Source organism: Aquarana catesbeiana, linkage group LG12, assembly GCF_042186555.1.
Source record: "Aquarana catesbeiana isolate 2022-GZ linkage group LG12, ASM4218655v1, whole genome shotgun sequence".
NCBI classification, from domain to species: Eukaryota; Metazoa; Chordata; class Amphibia; order Anura; family Ranidae; genus Aquarana; species Aquarana catesbeiana.
The window spans coordinates 150,287,341-150,313,212 of NC_133335.1; the positions used below are offsets into that span (position 1 = coordinate 150,287,341).

The 25,872-nt window shown below is 41.4% G+C and overlaps 1 protein-coding gene across 2 annotated transcripts in view; it reads left to right on the forward strand.

The window, feature by feature from the left end:
• Positions 1-25,872, forward strand: part of ODAD4 (outer dynein arm docking complex subunit 4) — a 151,385-nt gene that overhangs the window by 22,642 nt on the left and 102,871 nt on the right. For both annotated transcript variants that reach the window (XM_073607557.1, XM_073607556.1), the window contains exons 2-4: positions 358-489; positions 4,845-4,998; positions 24,740-24,801. In XM_073607557.1, the coding sequence (XP_073463658.1) occupies positions 358-489; positions 4,845-4,998; positions 24,740-24,801 (348 nt within the window). The remainder of the gene's footprint in view (positions 1-357; positions 490-4,844; positions 4,999-24,739; positions 24,802-25,872) is intronic.

Below are 25,872 nucleotides of genomic sequence, written 5' to 3' on the forward strand. Positions count from 1 at the left end.
TAGCCACTTTCCAACCCACGTGTCTATTCGACCCCCTCATACATTTTCTAGTTCTAGTAAACTATAAATAAAGCTATTACCTAGTAAGAACTGTTACAGCTCAGATTAAAAATAGTTACTTTGTAGTAATGTATTGTAGTCTTGTGTATATCAGGCAGTTACAGGTCAGTTTAGCTGTTTAATGTACTTGAACATCAAATTCACTCTGAGTGCTTGCTATGCACAACATTCCATGTTGTAAAATTCTTTCTGTTGTAAGTCCCGCTGAGTGCCCCTCCTGCCTGCTTTATATTTCACAACATTGCATTTTGTACCATGTTATAATTGCATATTTATTTTATATAATCTCTTTCATAGGCTCTGGAGTTACAGCCTACTGACAAACACTGCCTGGTAGCACGATCCAAATGTTCCTTAAAACTTGGAGATCCAGAAGCAGCTTTTAGGGATGCAGAAGCCTCTCTTCAAGAAGACGGGGACTTTTTTAGGGTAACATGGCATGCAGAATTTTCCTTTTTTAAATTACTGTCTTGTGTACCTGTTGGGGAGATTTACTGTCACTTCTTGTCTGGGCTGGGGGAGGCAACCACTGACACAGTATCATCAGGAGAATAAGTAAGGGAAAATCTAAAAAATGGAGATATATAAAGCCATAGAAGGCTAAGAAAGATTCAAACCCATCTCCACTCCTTTAGGGCTCTTTCACACAGGCGGGGAGGGGGGGTGCGTAAAGAAACGACTAAGCTGTAGTTTTGCCTGCCCACCCAAATGCTAACCTTTAAAAGATAGGTTCACCTTTGGGAACATGTTACAAGTTCCACCTGTTTTTAGGGTGTAACATGTCCCCAAGGCTGCAGCCGCTGCTTTCAGCCTTCTCTTCCTGTGACAGCCGTATGGGGGGTAGTTCCCCGCACTAGCTGTCACTTTTTGACACTGCCATGTCATTCATTCACAAAGTTCTATGAATGAATGGACTACAAGTACCGACAGCCTTTGCACTGTTGGGTGCTGTGGTAGTTCATTGAGTCTTACTGTCAGTGTAAAACTGCCTGCCCATGTGATGTATGGGCAGACAGCACTTAGTCTGCTGGTGTCCTGCTTGGCACTAGCGATCTGCTGATCACTGGTCCAATACTTTTCAGGCTCCTAAAACAAAAAATAGTAAATGCACATTTTGTTTATCTGCAAAAAAATGGGCATTTATTTATATTTTTTTAAAAGTGAACTTATCTTTTTAAAACCTGACAGGGCTATACACATGCTGTAACAGATGCTTTATAGCCATGGCATTTTTGCAGGGTTTGACAGGTGGCACCGCTTGCCAACCCCTGAAAAGTTATCCACCACAGAATGCCAATGTGAAAGAAGCCTTATATAAGTGTTTTTATTTCAGTTTGTGTCTTCTTTGAGAAATTTCACCTTCCCTCTCTCTCTCAGCAATAGGGGAACAGAAAGTAGGGATACATCTCCCCAGCGGGGGCAAAGCAGAGAGTGTGCAGTAAGAAATGCAGGCAGGAATATAATTCTAGCAAGAATAAATAATTTAAATGGTTCAAAGTCATTTCTTTTTCATACATCATGGGACATGGAGTCAGGTTAATATTCATTACCTACAGTGTTATAATCTACCTCCCAGGTGAATGGACACTGGTAGACCAAAGGTCTTCAGACAGGAAGTGATCCCCTGTATAACCCCTCCCACACAGGAAACACTTTATTTTTACCAGTGTCTGCAAGGTGGATGGCACAGTTTGTTTGAGTTCCAGGTCTCTAGTCTCACAAACGGTTCTTAAATGAATTAAGGTATTGACCGATTGGATCCATTTGAGCTGAACTCGCACGATTTCATTCCCGAATGTCAGTCCCGACTTCAGGAGCGATTTCAGAGACATCTGTGCAGGTTTCTGCACAGATGTCTATTGAAATCGCACCCTGAAGTCACTAGAAGTAGTACAGAAACTACTTTTGGGAGTCGGTGCAGTGCTGCAAATGCTGCGTCGCACCGACTCGGACGGTGCCATTGGTGGCGCTAGCCGCCGATTTGGCATGCGATTTGACATGTCAAATCGCTGCAATGTGAAACAGGGCTAATGATCATTTTTTACCCAGCAATATATATAACTATGAATGATTATGTACCAGATTTGTGTAAGTTAGTAAATAAATTATCAATAATCGCCAAACCAGTAGTAAAAAGCGCTTACCAGACTAGGTGGACCCCTTAATTATAGGAGGTCATAAGAGCCTGGGTTCCTTCAGGAACTAATTACAACCTGGATCTCTTGAGGGCACCGATCATCAACATCCGCCAGTGATCGAATAGAGACTGCAACTAGTTAATAGTAACGCTCTGTGGGTTTCATAATCGAATCCTGTCACCACTGCTGTGTGTGCAAGAAGACTGAGGAGCTTGTGGGAACGACACCAGCATTTTCTTTCCAGGACCAATGCACTTGTTTCATGAGTTTTAAAGGACATTTCATTTGCGCTGCACTAATTTTATTTTAAATTGTAATTTTGGGTTGGTGAATCCTGTAGTGTTCAGCTTGCATATTTTTCTTCTCTTTTATACATAGTGTGGTTTGTGCTGATTGCCCTTAGTTTAATTTATTAGTAAATAAATTATAACTGGCTTATTAGTACAGTGTAAGATAACCCATCAGGCCACGAGTGATATTGTGCTGGATCACAGACTTTTTTTTTTTTTTTTTTTTTTTTTTTTTTTATATTAAAGAAGTTTATTAATTTTAATATATCCATGGTACATACACATTATATCACATTGTTCCAAATGTAATATACAAAATTGAATAGACACTGTTAACAATCGAATTTCTAACAGATATTTGCTGTAACATACGTTTGACAATATGAAATAAAGACTTATACAATTGTGCGACCTCATGTTTTGTGTTCATGTCCTATATCATCAGCTATCCATATCTTAATGTTATTGAGCACACGACTCATAGGTTCAATCACGAGCAGGTTTCTAAATCTTGTAGCCATCTGTCCCAAATTTTTTTTCATATTTCATGGGGCATCCTCTGTTAGTGTATATAAATTTTTTGTACAGTAAAGTATTTATTTCTGCCCTCCATTCAGCAAATCCCGGGGGCGATCTCCTCATCCACTTCCTAGCTATTACTTTTCTCACTGAAAATAGAGTTTCTTGTAAAAAGATTCTAGTGTATTTGTCAACGGACTCAGGCAGTATCCCAAGTAGGCATAACTTAGGATCTAGTGTAATTGGTGATCCCATATTATCATGTAAGAACTTCACTACCTGGGTCCAAAGACCCTGTATCTGAGGGCATGTCCACATTAGATGAATAAATGTCCCCAACTCTTTCCCACACATTGCGCAAAGGCTAGACTGAGTCTCCTTGTATCTAGCAACCCTAAGCGGGGTTAGATATGCATGGTGGAGTACAAAAATCTGTATCAGTCTATCCGACAGTTTAGGTGAAGCAGCTCTAGTAGATTCCATGCCCTCTTCCCATTCCTCATCCTCTAGAGGTCCTATTGCTCTTTCCCAACGAGGCTTGAGACCATATGCTAGTTTAGAGGCTGTGGGGGTAAGGAGAATATTATAGAACGCCGAAATTAATTTTCGGGGGTCGTTATCCTTTACTATTGCCATAAGGGCATTAGGAATGGACTGAGGAAAGAGGGCCCGGAACTGTCTCTGCATTGCATGTTTGACTTGTAGATATCTACTGTATATAGCATATAAGGAGGGAGTGAAAATTCCTCTGTAAGATCACTAAAGGATTTGAGAGTACCATTTGAAATAAATTGATGTAGGTATAGGATCCCATAAGTGATCCATAATTCCACATCAGGTAATTGCATAAGTTCCGGTAGGTTCTTGTTAAACCATAACGGAGTATAATCATCATACTGAGGAATTCCCAATTTCTTTAAAGCTATGGCCCATATTTTACTATAATGGTATAGCATGGATTTGTTGTGGCTGTGTGGTTCTGTACTGCTGGATTCCACCACTATCGCATATATGGAGTCCTTAGTTCTCTTAACTCGTTTGGGGCAAAGTAATTGAAGAAACCTATCCCTATCTGTCTTATCAATATGATATAGTTGGGACATCTGTGACACTATATAATATAGGTTAAAATCTGGCAATGCAGTGCCTCCAAGATCTGTAGGGTTCTTGAGTACCTGCCAAGCCAATTTTGTGCCTACTGGTTCCCCACACAAATGGTTTAAGAAGAGCTTCAATTATTTTGAAGTATTTTAGCGGTCTATAAATTGGAGTATGCCATATTACATATAGAATTTTGGGTAGGAGAATCATTTTGATTACATTTATACGGCCCTAAACCCCTAACGGGAGACAAGCCCATACCTTAAGTTTGGATTTTATACGAGTGATTAACGGTTCCACATTTAATGAGATGTAGTCAGCTGGTTTCCTAGAAACATAGATTCCTAAGTATTTTATGACACTAACCCGCTGCAGTGGTAAGTTGGCCTGTATCTCAGATGGTGGGAAACTTTCTATAGACAAAATTTTAGATTTTTCCCAATTAATTTTCAAACCAGAGAATGTTCCAAACTGTTCAAGGATCACAGACTTTTAATGAAAATGAATAAAATAAAAATGGTAATTTACCCAGACTGTGTCATTGATTTTGTTAAACAATGTCTGAGTGTGATTATATGTTTGTTGGACAGGTAAATTGATCAGTTGGTTTCCAAAGACTGCTAACCTAGCTAGATCCCTTGTACAGTTCCCAGTCCACAGGCTCTGACTCAACCCCACCTACTATGTAACTATGTGACTAGCTTTATATAACTGATCTCTTCTCTCTGACTTGCAGGGCCTTTATCAGAAGGCAGAAGCTCTGTATGCCATGGGGGACTTTGAGTTTGCCCTTGTGTTTTATCATAGAGGGGTCAAACTACGTCCCGAGCTTCAAGAATTTCGTCTAGGAATTCAGAAAGCCCAGGAAGCCATTGAGAACTCAGTTGGAAGTGAGTATGGATTAATAGAATAAACTCTGTGCTTTCAAGAACTATGTCAACTGTTGTACCATTATGTTCATGTTGTTGACATTTATTGTGACTAACAGCTTTCTTCAAACATTGTGCATTTATAATATGGCTTTCTGCTTTACTAAGGGAGCCATGCTAATCGTTTTCACCAGCAGGTGGCACCACTCCGCTCTGGATCCTAGGGAATTCATAGTCCATGGCATCATCTAAGTAACAAAAAAAAATAAAAAATAAAAATTATTATATGTGTGTGTGTGTGTGTGTGTGTGTGTGTGTGTGTGTGTGTGTGTATATATATGTATATATATATATATATAATATATTATATTGTACTTGCATACAGTGCCTTGAAAAAGTATTCATACCCCTTGAAATGTTCCACGTTTTGTCATGATTTGTGATAGACCAACACAGTGGCACATAATTGTGAAAGAAAATTTATAAATGGTTTTGAATTTTTTTTTTACAAATATCTGAAAAGTGTGGTGTGCATTTTGTATTCAGCCCCCCTGACTCAATACTTTGTTGAATCACATTTCGGTGCAATTACAGCTGCAAGTCTCTAGAGTGGGCAAAAATTTCATTCTTCTTTGCAAAATAGCTCTAGCTCTGTTAGATTGGATGGAGAGCGTCTGTGAACAACAATTTTCTTGTCAAATTTGTTTATTGAATTTTAACAATTAGTATACATAAGTACATATGGTGGCAGCAAAAGTAAAGATCACATATATGGTAATAATATTGAGTTGTAGTTCCAACATAAACTAAAAGTAGTTTAACTAAAACCATTTTAGCATGGATCTTACTACCCAAAAGATTGTGTCATACATTGTATTAGAAAGGATAAAACCTCAGATGACCTCAGATAATAATTAAGACCTTTTTTTTTATTTATTTTTTTTAGTATAGTTTTTAACCACTTCAATACCGGCGTATTGTCAAATGACGGCCGCAGATGGGATCTCCCATCCTGAGTGGCCGCCATATGACGTCCTGGGCTTCCCGGCCCTCTAGGGGGCGCGCGCCCGCCGCGTTGCTCGGTACCCGGTGCGTGTGCCCGGCGGCCGCGATGTCCACCGGGCACCCGCGATTGCCCGTTAACCGAGCAGGACCGTGGATTAGTTGTGTGTAAACACACAGATCCACGTCCTGTCAGTTGAGAGGAGACCGATCTGTGTTCCCAGTACAGAGGAACACCGATCGGTCTTCTCCCCTTGTGAGTCCCCTCCCCCTACAGTTAGAATCACTCCCCTAGTAAACACATTTAACCCCTCGTGTCCCTCTAGTGGTTAACCCCTTCCCTGCCTGTCACATTTATACAGTAATCAATGCAATTTTATAGCATTGATCGCTGTATAAATGTGAATGGTCCCAAAAATGTGTCAAAAGTGTCCGATGTGTCCGCCATAATGTCGCAGTCACGAAAAAAATCGCAGATCGCCGCCATTACTAGTAAAAATTAAATAAATAAAACTTTTTTTAAAAATGCCATAAATCTATCCCGTATTTTGTAGACGCTATAACTTTTTTGCGCAAACCAATCAATATACGCTTATTGTGATTTTTTTTTTTTTTTTTTTACCACACATATGTAGAAGAATACATATCGGCCTAAACTGAGAAAAAAAATGGGGATATTTATTATAGCAAAAAGTATAAAATACTGTGTTTTTTTTTTTTTTTTCAAAATTGTCACTCTTCTTTTGTTTATAGCGGAAAAAATAAAAACCGCAGAGGTGATCAAATACCACCAAAAGAAAGCTCTATTTGTGGGGAAAAAAGGATGTCAAATTTGTTTGGGTACAGCGTCGCACGACCGCGCAATTGTCGTTTAAATTGCGACAGCGCTGAAAACTAAAAATTGGTCTGGGAAGGAAGGGGGTGAAAATGACCTGTATTGAACCAGTTAAATACAAAAAAAAAAAAAAAGAAACAATTTATTATAAAATCTTATACTACGTATTGGAACTATGTACAATTGGTATAATGATAACCAAGGAAATAAAAGTTCTGCTACCAGAACTATATAAAGAGTAAATTGAAAGAGGAGAGCGAGAATAGGGGGGGAAAGAGGAAGAGAGAAAGAAGATAAAAGAAAAAGTAGTCTTGGGTAGGAGAAAAAATAGGGAAGAAAGAAATGAGAGGTAGTAGGGGTCCCCGGGGAAGTACATGGTAATAAACACATACCATGAATACAGAGAATGGGAGTATAAATCGAGATTACCAAGGTCTTAGTAGGGAAGCATCAAAATTGGAAGGCAAAAAGTGAGTCACCCAGGGATTCCATATATTCTCAAATTCAGATATTTTATCTTGAGTTCTAGTCTCTGTTTTGCCATGGATCATTGCTTGATTGACTCCATTTTTAGTTTCAGCAATAATTAAGGACAGGCTGTAGTGATCTGTAATAGGAGTTTGAATTGGCGGTAGAAGAGTGGCTGGCTGGTTTTAAGTTAAAAAGTGCTATTGTAGGATCAGGATTGATAGGGATTTCAAACAGTTTTGAAATCGTAAGAAATGCATCTTTCCAGAAATTTTTTACTACCGGGCAATCCCACCAAGTATGAAGATGTTATTCAAGATCACCACAGCCACGAAAACAAGATGGGGAATAATTTGGAGCATATTCCGCAATTCTGACCGGGACCAAATAACACTGTTTGAATACTTTGTAATTTGTCTCGGTCGGACTTTGTTCGGACATTCCGACAACAAAATCCTAGGTTTTTTTCCGACGGATGTTGGCTCAAACTTGTTTTGCGTACACACGGTCGCACAAAGTTGTCGGAATTTCCGATTGCCAACAGCGCGGTGACGTCAAGCACGTACGACGAAACTAGAAAAGGCCAGTTCAGAACCAAGCGCGGCACCCTTTATGCTCCTTTTGCTAATCTCGTGTTAGTAAAAGTTTGGTGAGAGACGATTCGCGCTTTTTCAGATTCGTGGTTTTCAGATCGTTTTCTGCCGTTCAGTTTGTGCTTGTGGGTTTGTATCTGCTCTTCAGTGCGTGCAAGCAAGTTCCGCGTGACTTAGTCATTGTATTCTTGTTAGTTCGTTACAGTTTTTCAGGTCGCTCTTCACAGGCCTTGCTGTTCTTCAGTGCGTTCTGTTACTTCGTTCTGAGCAGCCGACCGTTTTCTAGCCATGTTGCGTATGCGTACTCCTCGTAGAGTTCGTGCTGTGCGGGGGCTTGGTGTTGGGGTCCTGACCTTGACACAAGTCCAGTCCATGAACAGGGTGGGGAGGAGTTCATGGACCAAGAATTGGTTGCTTCAGCGTGACCAGTTCTCTCATATGCCTTTGCTCCGTGAGATCCGTGAGAATAATCCTGATGATTTCAGGAACTTTCTCAGGATGACGGATCCCGTGTTTCACCGTCTGTTGGCTTCGCTGACCCCTTATATTAGCAGGCAGGATACCTGCATGAGGCAAGCCATCACTCCGGAGCAGAGGTTGGTCGCTACCCTGCGGTATTTGGCGACAGGGAGAAGTCTGCAGGACTTTAAGTTCTCAACAGGCATCTCCCCCCAGGCTCTGGGTATCATTATCCCAGAGACCTGTTCTGCCATCATACAGGTCCTGCAGAAGGAGTATATGAAGGTAAGATTTTTATCCTTTAATATCACATTTTATTGTATTTAATGTTTGCTAATATATTGCATTTCTTTCCTCGTTCCCTAATTACCATGATTGGAATATGCTGTGAATGTCCCCTTTGTCCTCATGCATGCTGGATTTTTATGTAATTTTTTTAGGTCCTTCAGACAGATTGTCCTTCACTAACCTCCCCAGCATGCTCTACGGGCCCTATATTCACCGCATGTAGTCACTTAACAATGTATTTTATCAGCTCCATAGTAGTGCTTTACCCCCAAACACCCCCTAAAATGTTTAGAAATGTTATTTTAGCTTTAAATTCTGGCAGAGTGACAGAGGCTTATTTTTTGTGGTGTCCCCAAATCATTTTTAGTAACCCTCCCTCCCCCAACTGCTAAGTCAGCTGATCCCAATTCTCTATCTATCCTCAATCATCTGTCTGCTGACTTTGCCAAACCCATACACACTATACCCATCTCTTTTGTGCTCTGATTTATGGATGAATTCCCCAAAGCATGTAGTGCAAGGGTCTGCCTGTATACTTTCCAATGGTACTGTTTGAATTTTTAAGATACTATTATTATCTTGAGTCAGGTAATAGCAGAATGTTCAAATGTGCTCAAATGTGTACAATGTGTATTTATATCTTTGTATTCGGACACTTCTTACCTGCCAATAGTGTAACTGAGGGGCTGTTCCAAGTAATACCCTGTATTTAGGCATTCATCTCTCAATGAAGTGAAGAGGGTTACCTGTCCAAGATTTCCACACCCCCCATAATGTTCGAAATGGCCCATGAGGGGGGGGGGGGGAATATGATAGGTGTACCTTATACTTTGGTGTTGTTGAATTCCCCTTAATAAATGCTATCTGGAGGTTGCCCCAGAATGTTTGTGCCTAATCTGCTTGCCATGTTTCTGTGCAAAAATATGAATTTATTTTTGTTTTCCTCAACAGTTTCCTTCCACGCCACAGGAATGGCAGACTGTGGCCTCCCACTTTGCCCAGCGGTGGGACTTTCCTAACTGCAGAGGGGCAATTGATGGGAAACATGTCCACATCATCCCACCACCCAACTTGGGGTCGTACTATTTCAACTATAAGGGGTTCAATAGTATTGTGATGTTGGCGGTGGTGTCGGCTAATTACGACTTCTTGTATGTGGACGTGGGGAAGAATGGCCGGATGTCCGATGGTGAAATCATCGCCCAGACGGAGTTCTACAGGCATCTCCAGAATGGCAGCTTGGACTTGCCAGCTCCAGAGGACAATGTGGAAGGACTCCCATTCATCTTCGTTGCTGATGAAGCATTTGCGCTGGGGGGACCACCTGATGCGGCCATTCCCGATGAGGACCCTCACCCCGGAACAGAGGGTTTTTAATTACCGGCTGGCCAGAGCCCAAAGAGTGGTGGAGAACACATTTGGAATCCTGGCCAGCCGGTTCCGCCTATTTCTGACACCTATCCATATGGCGGAGTATAAACTGAACCATATTATACTGGCGTGCTGTATTCTCCATAACTTTTTAAGGAAACATTCGGCCAACTATGCTGGCTCAGTTGGGCCTGAGGCCGGAGTGATACCTGAAACACTGACGGCGCTTGAAAGCGGCCGTCCTGGCTTGCCCTCCCTGAGTGCCCGTGATGTCCGGTTACGATACCTGGAGTTCTTTGCGGGTAGGGGGGCCATCAATATGCCTTCAAATTTTGTGAAGCCTTTTTCCAATTAAAAAAAAAAAAAAGAAATTCTTTGTGGACATTTACTGCTTGCGTTTGTTTTAGCTGACCCTGACAGCAATGTGTGTAGTCCTGAAAATGGTGTGATTGTGTAACCTTATACAAAGCACTGTTGGCTGTTATTTACTAAAGGCGTATACACTTTTTATACTACAAGTGCTCTTGAAACTGCAATGAAAATGCTCTTGTAGTGCAAAGAGGATTTGCCCTTAGGAAATAACCACCATTTTTTACGAAAACCGCAATTACATCACCACAAAATGTTGTCGCGTTGAGACAATAATCCACACATTCTTGATTAACAAGCTTTTTAATACCTGCACAATCACATGTGCATTTAGAAACGTTTTTTAGAACAAACCAACATGTTTGTTGTATAACAATTTTTGGGGTGGCATTATCAAAAATAGAAATGTCCATTTACGATAAAACAGGCCTGTGTAAAACCAACAAGAAAGACAAAAAACTTGAACTTACAAAGTTCACATATGGTAAAACCTGAAGGCAATATCAGACATGAGTATTTAGGAACTGTGTTTGATATTGCGTTCAGATGGGGTCAAATCACCCCTTGAAAAGCCAAATTTGGAAGATGCACACCAATTTACGAATGTCAACATGTGCGACCTGCCATCATGGGGGATCAAGGGACGTGTTTTGGGGGAGCAAGCCCTTCCTCACCGCTACTTTTATTATTGAGGAAGGGGTTGCACCCCCAAAACGCGTCCATTGATCTCCCATGATGGCAGATAGCACATGTTGGCACACTGTGTGCATCCTCCAAATTTGGCTTTTCGAAACATTTCAAAAATATTTTAAACATTGTACCAAACCAAAGTGATTTTGTGGGGTATTAAATTCGCCCCAAAACATCAATGATGTTATTATTTTTTTTTAATCACATCATTGATTTTTGACTTGAGGTTCTCCAATTCTAAATTACACCCCATGACCCCCCACGATCAGCATCTGGGCACTTTCTGATGTGAACGGATCTCGATCCCTAACAACACGATCACCTAAAAAGAGAGAAAACAAACAAAAACAGGTATCAAAAATCTGCCAGCATCCATCTCTTACCTGAGTCTGTGGTCGCAGACACTCACCTGTTGTGGTGCCTATTTCAACCACATCTTCTTCCTCCTCCTGCTCCACTTGGGTTGGGGGTATTTCACCTTCTTCCACAGGTGGGGGGTCTCTGGTCTCCTCGAATGAGGGGTGTCCTCCGAGTCTTTTCTCCCCTATGTAAAACAAAAAGGGTATAATTAGCACACAGTGATTTGATGGCAGAACTATAAATAGGAAACATTGCTTGGAAGTGGGGTACAATTGTCAATTTTAGCAGAGTTCAAAGATGTCGCTTTTTTATTGTCCTTTGTCAACCTGCAATACTTTACCTGTTTAGTACAAGCTTCACAGATGGAGACCCCCCTATAGTATACACTGGAGCACCTGTGTGCCCCCCCTAATAAAAATGGTGTTCTTGTGTCCCACACTAGTGCTCCAGTGTCCAGATGTGAAAACAGCTGCTGAGTGTCCTCTCCTTACACAGAATCTAGTTTGCATTTCATTCTAGTAACAAACCCATCTACACAACCAAATATTTTGCATCTAAGTAGGCCCTAAAAAATGTAGGAAAATGCATATGGCCTAAACAATGGTGTTTTTTAGAGGCCCGAAAAAAAAAATGTTTGATACGAACGAATAATGGGCCCATGAACATTAAAATTGACATTTTAAACTGTACAATTAAGAAAAGCATATGGAGCAGCACGAACGTAAGAAAGACAAAAAGAATAGGAACACAGCACAACTACTTACTTTTTTGCAGCACTCTCCAGATCTTTCGGTACTGCTTGGGCTCTCTTAATTTTAGGTCCGACCACCACTTCCTGAGCTGATCTTTCGATCGTCGTACCCCGAAATTCCTGTGCAGACTTTTGATCACTTTCGCCATGATCTTGGCCTTTCTGATATTGGGGTTGGGATAAGGCCCATACTTCCCGTCATAGTCTGCCTTCTTCATGATGTCCACCATCTCCAACATCTCCCCAAAGGACATATTTTTGGCCTTAAATCGTCTCCTTCTGGATCGGGACGTGTCCGGATCCGGGCTTTCCTCCTCCTCCTCCTCATTGCTATAATTAGCAACCCACTCTTCACCCACTGCGCCGAACGAAAAGGGGCGGGGAATAGACTAGAAAGAACGTCAGGGGCGGGCAGAGTTACACGCATGCGCAGTGTGTATAAAGCGTAACACGCGTGCGTAGTACGTACGATCTGTGAGCGGACGAAGGAGCATTGGACGCGCCAATCGTAAGAACGAAGGTAAGAGACAAACTTGTGCCTATACTGCTTCTAGATTGAGGCCTATATTGTAACAAGATTAGGAGAGTTTTGTCTGACATTAGGCTTTGTCTTGTGTTGTGTCTTGCAGTGAACATGGATATCTTATTAAAAGATAATGACTTCATGTCACTATTCATTGATATGTTAAGGGAGCTGCCATGTCTGTGGGAGATCAACAACCCACATTACAAGAACCAAACAAAGAGGAAGGCAGCACTGGATAAATTGTTGGAAATTGTGAAGCAGGTGATCCCCACGGCAGACATCACATTTTTGAAGATCTTAATTGGTGGCCTGAGGAGTACATATGTAAGGGAGCGCCGGAAAGTCCAGGATTCGCAGAGATCCGGAGCAGCAGATGACATCTATGTCCCCAGGATGTGGTACTATGACAGGCTGCATTTTCTGGCAGGCCAGACTTAACCCAGGTCATCCCTCTCCAGTCTTCCTTCCACACTTCCTTCCCTTCCTGGCCTTCCAGGCAACAACATGCGGAGGAGCCCAGCTTGAGCCAGGTATAGCATTCCTCTAAATATTGCTGGTTGTCCAATCAATGATGTTAACTAGATGTTAGTTTGGAGTACTAATTTAGGATTGTGATTGATGATGCAAAAACTAAAACCATGTCCCTTTTTCATACACAGGGAAGTCTCTGCCAGGGGGTGGCTGGGCCGAGCCGCCTGCCTGATATGCCGGTCCCTCCCCAACACCTGGAAAGAGAAAGTGGCAGGAGGAGGAGTGCCCTAGAGGAGGCTGCCATAGGTCTCTTTTGGAGGGCTACAGAGGCCCTGGGAGCACCACACACAGTGGAGGAGGACATTGCTGCCCTCATTGCCTCTAAAATGCAGAGGATGGAGGAGGGACAACAACTCATGTGTGAGTCGCTCATATTGGAGGCTCTTAATAAAGGTATGAGGGGCCAAATTACATCTCAGACACACCTTTGCGAACTCACAGATGGTCCTCCTCCTCCTTCTCCTCCTCCTCCCAGTCCTCCTCCTCCTCCAGGTCCTACTCCTCCTCCTGCCACATCTCCAACAGCACAGCCACAGCCCGGAACGAAACGTGGAAGGAAGACCATAAAGTGATGAACCTGGATCCAGTCTGGTCGGCCAAAAGATGCAGCCTCTTGTGGTACCACAGCCTGGGGACACAGATGTCATCTGCTGCTTTCCGGATCTCTGGGACTTCTGGACCAGACTACCCTCCCTTACATATGGACTCCTCAGGCCACCAATTTTGATGTTCAAGAATTGATGTCTGCCGTGGGGGTCCCAGGCTTCGCTAATTTCTCATGTTGATCCAGTGTTGCCTCCCTCTTTGTTTGGTTCTGAGCCCTTAATAAAGGAATTTTTGTTGGAATTATACTTGCCTATGTGTGTTTTACTTCAAAAAGGACAGTTTGTTGTTGAGGATTCAGGTACATTTCCAAAATACAATGTGAAATTAACAAGGGACACCAACAACAAACAATCTCCTTGAGATTAAATAATAAAAGATATCAATGGTGTTGTGGTAACTTGACACACAAAACACACACAAAAATATTCTGGAGTAAAACTAAAAATAACATTAAACAAAGATCAGCCTTGGAAAAAATACAAACGTAAAATCTAAACCAAAAATGGCTTAAAAAAAAAAAAAAAACATTCTGTCAGATGTGACAAATAACAATATATTCAGGGAATCCCAATAAAAAAAACAAAAAAAAAATGTTTGTGACAAGTATATGTGAATATGAGCAGCAAAACTACTTCATTCTTGTCACATTATAAAGAAGAAGAGAGTGCGCTGTATTAAAACCTTTTTTAACATTGCAGCGTGACAAAAGTGCTGTATCCATTGCGAACGCTAAGTTTACCCGACTGAGCTGTTCCGTGTCGGAATTTCTTCTGAGCATGCGTGGCACTTTGTGCGTCGGAACAGGCCATACACGGTCGGAATTGACGCGATCGGATTTTGTTGTCGGAAAATTTTATCTCCTGCTCTCCAACTTTGTGTGTCGGAAAATCCGATGGAAAATGTCCGATGGAGCCCACACACGGTCGGAATTTCCGACAACACGCTCCGATCGGACATTTTCCATCGGAAAATCCGACCGTGTGTACGGGGCATTAGGCAGCTATGTTTTGTGAGGATGACTTAGTTGTGATCCAAATCTTATCCCAATCGACTGCTTCCATTGAAAACCCAAGATCCTTCTACCACTTAGCCACATATGATGGTGGGTCTGAGTTGGGTTTAGTAATAAGATGAGTGTAAAGAGTTGAAATAAGTCCCTTAGTGTTTGGGTCACCTTTGCATATATTTTCAAAGCACATTCATTTATATAAATTCTTCCTTTGTATATAGGGCATAACCTACCGTATTTATCGGTATATAACGCGCACCCCAAGTTTAGGAGGGAATTTTAAGGAAAAAAACTTTTTAAGGAAAAAAACTTACATTTAAATGCCCATCAATGCAGCCTTATCAGTGTCCATCTGCATCCTTGTCCAGTGTCATTTGCAGCCTTGTTGTGTCATTTTGCAGCCTTGTAGTGTCACTGGCGTTTTTAAATATGGCGCTGCCGAGAGACACAGAGCCGGTCTTGTGGCTCTCGGCTGCTTTTCGGCTTCTCTCGTAGCCCTGTGGGCGGAGCCGAGAGCCGCCGACATTCATACATAGCCGAGTGTACTCGGCTAGGTTCGGCTAGCTCCGCTCACAGTCCTGCCCAGTCCCTGTGTTATGTCCATCATAGGGCGGGACTGGGCGTGACTGTGAGCGGAGCTAGCTGAGTACGCTCGGCTATGCATGAATGTCGGCGGCGATCGCTCCTCCGCTCACAGTCAGCGGGGGATCGGCGGGGATTGGCGTATAACACGCATCCGTGATTTTTTTTTTTTCCCCTGATTTTAAGGGGAAAAAAGTGCGTGTTATACGCCAATAAATACGGTATTTTTTTTTTTTAATCTGAAGATATCGAAAGAGCTCTGCATTAGGAAGTTTGTGTCTTTCACATCACTTATGGAAAGTTTTGAATGACGTAGAGGATGCTAGTTCACAGAGTTAAGTTAAATTAGTGGAGGTCCATGCTTTTAAAAGATTTAGGGGAAGACCAAGCAGGATAAAAAGGAGATTTTTAAGAAGTGATAAAACGGGTATATGGGGAGATTGTAGTCCATTTTATTAATTTTAAATGTATCCCAAATAGCTAGTGTATGTTTAGTTATAGGATTATTGAGTTTTTTTACGGTCGGAGGAATTGGACCATACGAGGTTGGTTATTGAAAGTGGGTCGCAATCTCTTTGATTCCAGCGCAACCCAAATCAGAATTTCACGTTTTGCGTGATATTTAGGGATATGGGCTAATTGAGCTGCATGGTAATAGGTGGTAAAATTAGGAAACCCTAGCCCCCCTTTGGGCTTTGGAAGGTAAAGAATGTGTTTGGGCATATGGGGTTTCAAGGAGCCCCAAGCTAAAGTTAATGCCTTACATTGTAGTATCCTGAGAAAGTATGCTGGAACAGGTATAGGTAAAACTCGAAAAAGATAAAGCATTTTGGGCAGTATAGCCATCTTTATTATGTTAATTTTACCTATCCAAGATAATGGTAGAGATGATCATTGTGTCAGAAGATTAGATATTTGACGCAAAATTGGAGGATAATTGGCAGTGAAAATGTCAGAAAGAGAGTTATCCCTAGGTAAAGAAGGCGTGAAGTGGACCATGAGAAAGGGAGGGATGTTTGCGCTTGTAAAATTATGAGGAGGTAAAGATATATTTTAAGACTATAGATTTTTGAGAGTTAATAATTAGACCAGATACGTGGGCAAAGTGATCAAGTTTACTTATAAGATTAGGAGCAGAAATATGAGGGAATAACAAAGATTAAGATATCATCAGCAAATAGGCAAAGTTTATGTTGGTGACCAGCTAAATCTAGACCTTTAATAGAGGGTTCAGTACGGATTGATTGAGCAAGGGGTTTAATAAGGAGGGGAAATAAGAGTGGGGAAAGTGGATATCCCTGACGCATACCCCATACAGATGTCAAATATATCCAGCATATTTAACATAAGCTTTGGCATTTTTGTATAATGAAGAGATCCAGCTAAGAAAATGAGGACCAAATCCCTAACGCTGCAGGACAAAATGTAGGTAATGCCACAAAACTGTATCCAATGCTTTTTTGATATCTAAAGATAAGAGACAGGTGGGTATTTGTCGCGATTCAGCTGCTTGAATTAGTAAAGTAGTCCTGCGTACATTATCTGCCGCTTGGCGCTGTGGGATAAAGCCGACCTGGTCTTTATTTATTAAAGAACCTATTACACTGTTAAAGCGGGTCGCTAAGACTTTCGCTAGTAACTTAATGTCAAGGTTGAGTAATGATATGGGTCTATAGTTAGAACAAGATGTATTATCTGACTGAGGTTTGGGGATCATTGAAATTATAGCTATTAATGTTGAGATCATTTCAGTCAAATTGGTTTAAAGGGGCTAGTTTTTTTTTTTTAGTGCTCGGGCTAAAAGAGTGTCTGGTTTATTCGCTTTAAGATAAAATTTATGTTTAGTCTTGCATAATATTTTTATCTACAGATTCTGATAAAGCACGTTTAAACCTTGACTTTTTTTTTTATCAAGCTGTAATTTAGTCACAGGGGTAGGCTTGTATTTAAATTCTGCTTCTAATTTTTGTTTTAGTTGTCTTTTGTTTTTCTCTTTGAAGAAATGAGGCTTGGCGTATACAAACCCCACAGAGAACAGGTTTATGGGCTTCCCATAGGGTCAGTGGGGATATATCGGGGGTCTCATTATTGCCAGGTAATCTTTTATGGCTATTTCTAGATCGGAGGAGTGTGATGGATGATTTAGGATTGAGTCATTTTAAAATGCCATGTAGAATCTTGTGTTTTGGGTATTTGAGAAGTGAAAGTACAGCACAGTTCAGGAGTCATGCCTACTGAGATCAAAATGTGATCAATACGGGAAAATGATTTATGGGGATGAGAACAAAAAGTAAATTGGCGCCTAGCAGGATTGATTTCATGCCAAGAATCTAATAAAGAGTGTTGTTGAAGTTGTTGGAACTTACGAGATTGAGAACTAGATGCAATAGGAGTATGGGATTTATCTAAAAAGGATAGAGGACTTGATTGGAATCTCCACAGATTAAAAGTGTGCCTGTTTTTATGAGTATAGGTATGCTGTGTTCCCCACATGGCTTCCCGCAAACTGCAAACAGGACTTCTTATGGCTTTCTTTCAACAATGGCTTTCTTCTTGCCACTCTTCCATAAAGGCCAGATTTGTGGTGTGCACAACTAATCGTTGTCCTGTGAACAGATTCTCCCACCTGAGCTGTGGATCTCTGCAGCTCCTCCAGCGTTACCACGGTCCTCTTGGCTGCTTCTCTGATTAATGCTCTTCTTGCCCGCCCTGTCAGTTTAGGTGGATGGCCATGTCTTGGTAGGTTTGCAGTTGTCATACTCTTTCCATTTTCGAATGATGGATTGAACAGTGCTCCGTAATATGTTCAAAGCTTGGGATATTATTTTTTTTTTTATAACCTAACCCTGCTTTAAACTTTTCCACAACTTTATCCTTGACCTGTCCGGTGTGTCCCTTGGTCTTCATGATGCTGTTAGTTCTCTAACAAACCTCAGAGGGCTTCACAGAACGGCTGTTTTTATACCGAGATTAAATTGCACACAGGTGGACTCTATTTACTAATTAGGTGACTTCTGAAAGCAATTGGTTCCACCAGATTTTAGTTAGGGGTATCAGAGTAAAGGGTGCTGAATACAAATGCATGCCACACTTTTCAGATATTTATTTGAAAAAAAAAACATTTGGAAATCCACTTCACAATTTTGTGCCAATTATTGGTCTATTACATAAAATCCCAATAAAATACATTTACGTTTTTGGTTGTATCATGATAAAATGTGGAAAAATTCAGTGTGTGTGTGTGAATTATTATTTTTCATATTATAAGGTATTGCCATATTGGGTAGTATGATGAGACAACACATCCTACAATATATAATACTGGTACTATATTCTGCTCAAAAGTGGGTAAATGCAACCTTCACTGAGACTAATGCCGCATACACACGATCGGAAATTCGGCCAGCAAAAGACAGATGAGAGCTTTTGGTCAGAAAATGCGACCGTGTTTATGCTCCATTGGACTTTTGCTGGCCGAATTTCCGCCAGCAAAAGATTGAGAGTGTGTTCTCAATTTTCCAGACGGAAAAAGTTTCTATCTGAAATTCCGTTCGTGTGTATGCAATTCCGACGCGCAAAACAACAGGCATGCTCAGAATTAAGTACGAGACGGAGCCGCTCAGTCTGGTAAAACGACCGTTCGTAATGGAGATGGCACATTCGTCACACTGCAAATTTTTAAATCTTTCAATGCAGCGCATTCTCTTCTTCTTTATAATGCTAGAATAATGAAGTTGTTTTGCTGCTTGTATTCACACAGACTTCTCACAAACTTACGGTATTTCTTTATTATTTCTCGTGATCTCCTGAATAATCTTTTTGGTTTTTAAAGCCAGATCTCCATAATAATGTTTATAATTAATTTTTATACTGTTGTGTGTGTGTGTGTGTGTGTGTGTGTGTGTGTGTGTGTGTGTGTGTATATATGTATATATATATATATATATATATATATATATATATATATATATATATATATATATATATATATATATATAATTATATATTTTTTTTTTTTTTTTTTTGTCACGTTTCCACAACACCATTATTATCTTGTCTTTGTAAATCTCAATGAGGTTGGTTGGTGTCCCTTGTTAATTTGAACGTTGTATTTTTTTAAATGTACCTGCCTACTCCAAAAAAAACTGTCCTTTTTGAAGTAAAACGCATAGGCAAGTATTTCTGAAAAAAAATATCCATATTTTTTGGGTCATAACAAAATAAAGAGGAAGGCAATACTGGAGAAACTGGTAAAATTTGCGAAGCCTTTGTACCCCAGGGCAGACATCAATAATTTTACAGTCAAAATTAATGGCCTGAGGAGTCCTTTATAATAGTGAGCACAATCCGGGCCAGGACTACAAGAGATCAGGAACAGCAGCAGATGACATATCATCTGTCCCCAGGCTGTGGTCATACAACAACCTGCATCTTTTATCAGACCAGACTGAACCCAGGCCATCACTTTCTGGTCTTCCTTAGACGCTTCCTTCCAGGCTGTGACTGTGGTGTTGGAGGCTTGGCAGGAGGTGGAGAAGGAGGAGGAGAACATGGAGGAGAAGGAGGAGGAGGACCATGGTTCAACTCACAAATGTGGCTTTGACTTTTGAGTTGGCCCCTCAAGCCCTTGTTTAGGGCTTGTAACATCACTTCCTCACATAAGAGGCGTTGGCCCTCCTCCATTTCCAGCATTTTGCAGGCTGTAATGTATGCAAAGTCCTCTTGAACACTGGGGGAGGGGGGGTTATGAAGGCCGCAGTAGCCTTCAGAAATAGGCCAATTGCTGCCTCCTTCACGTTACTCCTCTTCCTGCCACTTTTTGGTGGAAGGCGGAGGGGAGGGACCTGCGATTCTGGCAGGCTACTGGGCCCGGCCACCTCCTGGCTGCCACTTTCCACGGCCTGGCTGAGGCTTTCCTGTGTATTAAAAAGGGACCTAGTTTTAGTTTTTGGTTCATCAATCACACACAATTTTCAGCTCATGACTGTTGCAAATTTAATGTTAATAAATAGAAAAGACTATTATTCTGACCCCAGCATTTTTCATTCTTGTCCCAATCATTTGTGGCCACTACTGTCTAGTGATATGTAAACCACTTTGTGAAATCAGAAATTAGTAATCTAAATTAGCATATATTTTTACATCATTAATTTGACAACCAGAAATATTTTGAAGAATATGCTATACCTGGCTCAAGCTGGACTCCTCCACATGTTGCTGCCTGGAAGGCCCAGGTTGGACGTCAGAAGCCTCAGCTGGGGGGGAAGATAGTGTGGAAGGAAGACTGGAGAGTGCTGGCCTGGGTTCAGTCTGGCCTGCCAGAAAATGCAGTCTGTCATAGTACCACAGCCTGAGGACATAAATGTCATCTGCTGCAGCTCCTGATCTCAGAGAATCCTGGACCTTCTTGAGCTCCCTATTATAAGTGCTCCTCATGCCACCAATTAGGGCCTTCAAATAGGGGATGTCTGCCGTGGGGATCACTGGCTTCACAAATTCTACCAATTGATCTAGCGCTGCCTTTCTCTTTGTTTGTTATAATAGGGGTGGTTTACCTGCCACAGACAGGGCAGCTCCCTGTACATATCAATGAATATGGGCATAAAGTCCTCGTCATTGAATAGATCCATTTTCTCTGCAAGACACCAACACAAGACCAACCCTAATGTCAGATGAAACTCTCCTAATCTTGACCCAATATAGGCCTCGATCTATAAGCAGTATAGGCTACTGATGCACCAACTTAAAATTGTACCTTCGTTATAACGATCAGCGCTTCCGCTACACCTTCCTCCACTCACAGATCGTGCGTACGACGCACGCGTGTTACGCTTTATATGCACTGTGCATACGTGAAACTCCACCCGCACCTGACGTTCTTTCTAGAATATTCCCCGCCCTGTCTTTCGTCGCAGTAGCAGAGGAACATGGAGACACAGCAGGTGCTTAATAGCAGTAACGAGGAGGAAAGCCTGAAGCAAGAAATGTTCCGATCCAGGAGGAGGAGATTTAAGGTCTCAAATATGTCCTTTGAAGAGATGGTGGAGATGGTGGACATATTGAAGAGGGCCGACTATGTTGGGAAGTATGGACCTTACCTAAACCCAAATGTGAGAAAGGCCAAGATCATGACTAAAGTTGTGAAGAGTCTGCTCCGGAATTTTGGGGTACGACAATCCAAGGAGCAATTGAGGAAACGCTGGTCGGACGTCAAATTAAGGGAGCAGGATCAGTATAGAAGGATCAAGAAAGTGCTTCTAAAAAGTAAGTACTTGTCATGTGTTCCTATTTTTATCGGCGCTTCCGCTACACCTTCCTCCGCTCACAGATCGTACGTATGATGTACGCGTGTTGCGCTTTTTATACACTGCGCATGCGTGAAACTCCGCCCCCCGCCTGACATTCTTTCTAGAATATTCCCCGTCTCTTTTGTCGCAGTGGGAGACGACATGGCGGAGACACAGCAGGTGCTTAATATCAGTAACGAGGAGGAAAGCCCGAAGCAAGAAACGTCCCGATCCAAGAGGAGAAAATTTAAGACCTCAAATATGTCCTTTTAAGAAATGGTGGAGATGGTCGACATATTGAAGAGGGGCGACTAATGGGAAGTATGGACCGTACCTAAACCCAAATGTGAGAAAGGCCAAGATCATGACTAAAGTTGCGAAGAGTCTGCGCCAGAATTTTGGGGTACGACGATCCAAGAAGCAACTGAGGAAACGCTGGTCGGACCTCAAATTAAGGGGGCGGGATCAGTACAGAAGGATCAAGAGAGTGTAAAAGTAAGTAGTTGTCGTGTGTTCCTATTATGATTATTACTTGCATGCTGTGCCATGTGCTTTTCTTTACTGTTGGATAGTTTAAAATGGCTACTTTCATGTTCGTGGGCACAGTAATCGGTCGTAGTAAACATTGTTCATTTGCAAATGAATACAATGTTTTTGCCAGATACAGGGTTAACTACATTTGGTCATGATAAATTGTATTCAAAGAAGTTTAGGACATTGTCTAGATGTGTTTCGAATTGCAAACTTGATTCAGTGTAATGTAAGGAGAAGACACTCGGCAGCTGTTTACACATCTGGTCTCTGGAGCACAAGTGTGGGACACAAGAACAAACTTTTTAGGGTGTCCCACACAGGTGCTCCAGTGGATACTTGGGGTGTCTACATGTGTGAAAATTGTCCAAAAAAAGGGAAGTATTCCAGCATTGGTAAGGGAAAAAATCATGTCTTCAGCTTTGAACTGTGAACTAAGTATACCTTTTTGTTTCATTCTCATAGGGGAGCAAAACTCAGAAAATATGAGGACACCAGGGACCCCCCCCACACTTCACCTGAAGAAGGGGAACAAAGCTCACAACCTGAGGATGTGGAGGAAGGAGAGGTGGTGGAGGTTGTCACCACAGCAGGTCAGTGTCGGACACCACAGATTCAGGTAATAGATGGATGCCTGCATATTTATAATACATGTTGTGTATTTTTATTTTAGGTGATGTTCAGTTTGTGGTACCAAACTCCAGTGATTTCACCAGTGACAGTGCCCAACGGATGATCCAGGAAATCATGTTTTGTAGTCAGGATTTGGACATTATCCAAGAAAAAAAATAGGAGATTGAACAAAGACTGAAGAACATGATTGATGTACTAGGGAGAATTTAAATCCGAAAAAGATTCCTGGAATTTTTTTTTATATTTTTGACAAAAATGTTATCTAAAGTTTGAATACAGTTTAAAAGCCAAATTTGGAAGATGCACACAGTGTGTCAACATGTGCTATGTGCCATCAGGGGATTTCAATGTACACATTTTGTGGGTGCAACCCCTTCCTCCCAACTCTAGTAGGTGAGAGAAAGTGGTTGCACCCCCAAAACACGTCCATTGATCCCCCCCATGATGGGAGATAGCACATGTTGACATTAGGTATGGGATCAGAAAGAAAATCCCCATTTTGACTCACAATTTGTGTGCATCTTCTAAATTTGGCTTTTACAGGGGTGACTTCACCCAATCTGATGAAGGCAAGATCAAGACCTTTTTCACACTATAAAATGTCTGATATTGCCTTCTTTTTTGCAATGTTGAACTTTGTAAGTTCCAGAGTTGTGTATGTTATGTTTGTAAACATGCCTGTTTCTGTATTTTTTCAGAAATTTCAAGGTAAAACTTTGAAAAAAATAAATGTGGTGTGTGTTTGTTTTTTTTGTTTTTATGTTTTTTTTTTTCCGCCAAATGTTTTATTAAATGCACATGTGAATGTGCACGGAGTAAAAGGTTTTATACTCAACAATGTGTGGCTTCTTCTTTAAATGATCAATACCATTTTTTGTGTTAAGTTGGTGTTTACAGTGACAATGGGTGTTATTTAATAATGGAAAAACCACTTGGCACTACAAGTGCACTAGGAGACAGCTAAAAGAAACCCAAGCAGTAAATGAAAATCAAGATTTGATCTGATAAAAGAGAAAATTGTATTCAAAATGTGCTGGAATAGCAATGGCCCCCCTACCTGTAAAATATTCTACATACTTTTCTCGCACTTCATGGGCGCTTTGCGGGGGGCAAGCCAGGATGGCCAGCTTCCAGGGCCGTCATTGGAGTTTCTGAAAGTCCGGCCTCAGGCCCAACTGAGGCAACATAATTAGGATTATTTCACCAAGCCCCCACACAGCATGAACTCTACGACGAGTACGTACCTGCAACATGGCTTCAAAACGGTCGGCTGGTCAGAACGAACTAAACAGAACGCACTGAAGAACAGCAAGGCCTGTGAAGAGCGAGCTGAAAATCAGTAACAAGCGGACAAGAACGCACTGAAAAACAGATACAAACTGACTTCAGGCACTGAAAAGCAGATACAAACCCACAAGCACAAACTGAACAGCAGTGAAACGATCTGAAAAGTGCGAATCGTCTCTCACCAAACTTCCTCTAACATGAGATAAACACGAGATTAGCAGAAGGAGCCCAAAGGGTGGTGCGCTGGCTATTGAACTTCCCTTTAATAGTCCCGTTGTACGTCACCACAATCTGGACGGTTGGCCTTTGGTGTGACTGTGTGTACGCAAGACAAGCTTGAGCCAAATTCCATGGGAAAAACCACCATAGCTTTTTCCGACGAGAATTCCAATCCTGTGTACGCGGCTTAACAGTAATACTCTCATATATGGTACAACAGAATAAATTTTGCAGAATTTTGTTGGCAAAAAGAGAATGCTTCAGATTTGCATGTTGCCTTCGATATGTTTTCAGTTTAAAACTTTGGGTCTCTAGTTGTGGACAGCGCTTTAACCTGTTAATATTTACTTATGTTCTCAATTTAGCTCCGGCATCTGTGAAGTTGGAAAACAAAGAGGGAGTTGCATTCCTTAGCAAGCAAGAAGAGGTGAGTTATAAATCAGAGAAACATAATTACTGAAAATCTACTAAAATAAAACCTATTATGCTTGCAATAATGGCCTTTTGGGTTTTTGAGAAATATGGAATTAAAGGTACATCCTATTCAAAATATAAAAATAAAATCGATCTCCAGCTTTTAGTGAAGTTTTGAATTGTTCATTTGGACCCAGCTGGTCCAAACAAACTATTGCCTTCACTAACAAATGCAGCGACTGTGTGTGTTGTATAAACTGTGTGTAGCCTCAGCTACATACAGTATACAGTGCTGTGCTCCAGCAGTAGGATGGGAACTTCCCTGCCCACTCCAAAAATCAAGTTGAGCTGATCGGTGCTCAGCCATTCACAGGAAGCTTTGTATTCTATGAATACAAAGCTTCCCCCTGATTGGCCGATTTGGATATTGTGACATTATCTGCCTGCCTTTCTGACCCAGCCAATCAGATGAAACTTTGTATTCATTCATAGAATACAAAACACTATGTGAAAGGCTGAGCTCTGCTCAGCTCAAATTCATTTTGTTCTAGGAGTGAGAAGGAAAGTTCCTATCCCACTACCGGAACACAGTGCACATCTGTATCCCATCAGTGCACATCTGTGCCATGTCAGTGCTCTACAGTGCCCCATCAGTGCACATCTGTGCTCTACAGTGCTCATCAGTAAGTGCTCATCAGTGCCACCCTATTAGTGGATCCTCATCATCAGCGCCCGTCAGTGCAGTAAAAATGCGTAGAAAAATGAGTTTTCATTTTTTTTTTCCCACATTCCACAAAAACTTGTGGAAAAAAAATTACCTGTTCAAAAGACTCCTAGAATATATGTTGGGGTCATTTTGTGGGCGTTTCCATTGTCCTGGTGCTCCAGGGCCTTTTAAAAGTGATAGGTTGTCAATTTATATGTGTACACTAAGTTATGTCCCTAGAACGCCTGGCTGTGTAAAAGTCTCACACATGTGGTATTGCCATACTCATGAGGAGTAGCAGAATGTGTTTTGGGGTGTAGTTTTAAGTATGCATATGCCATGTGTGAGAAATAACTTGGTAATATGACAATCCTGTAA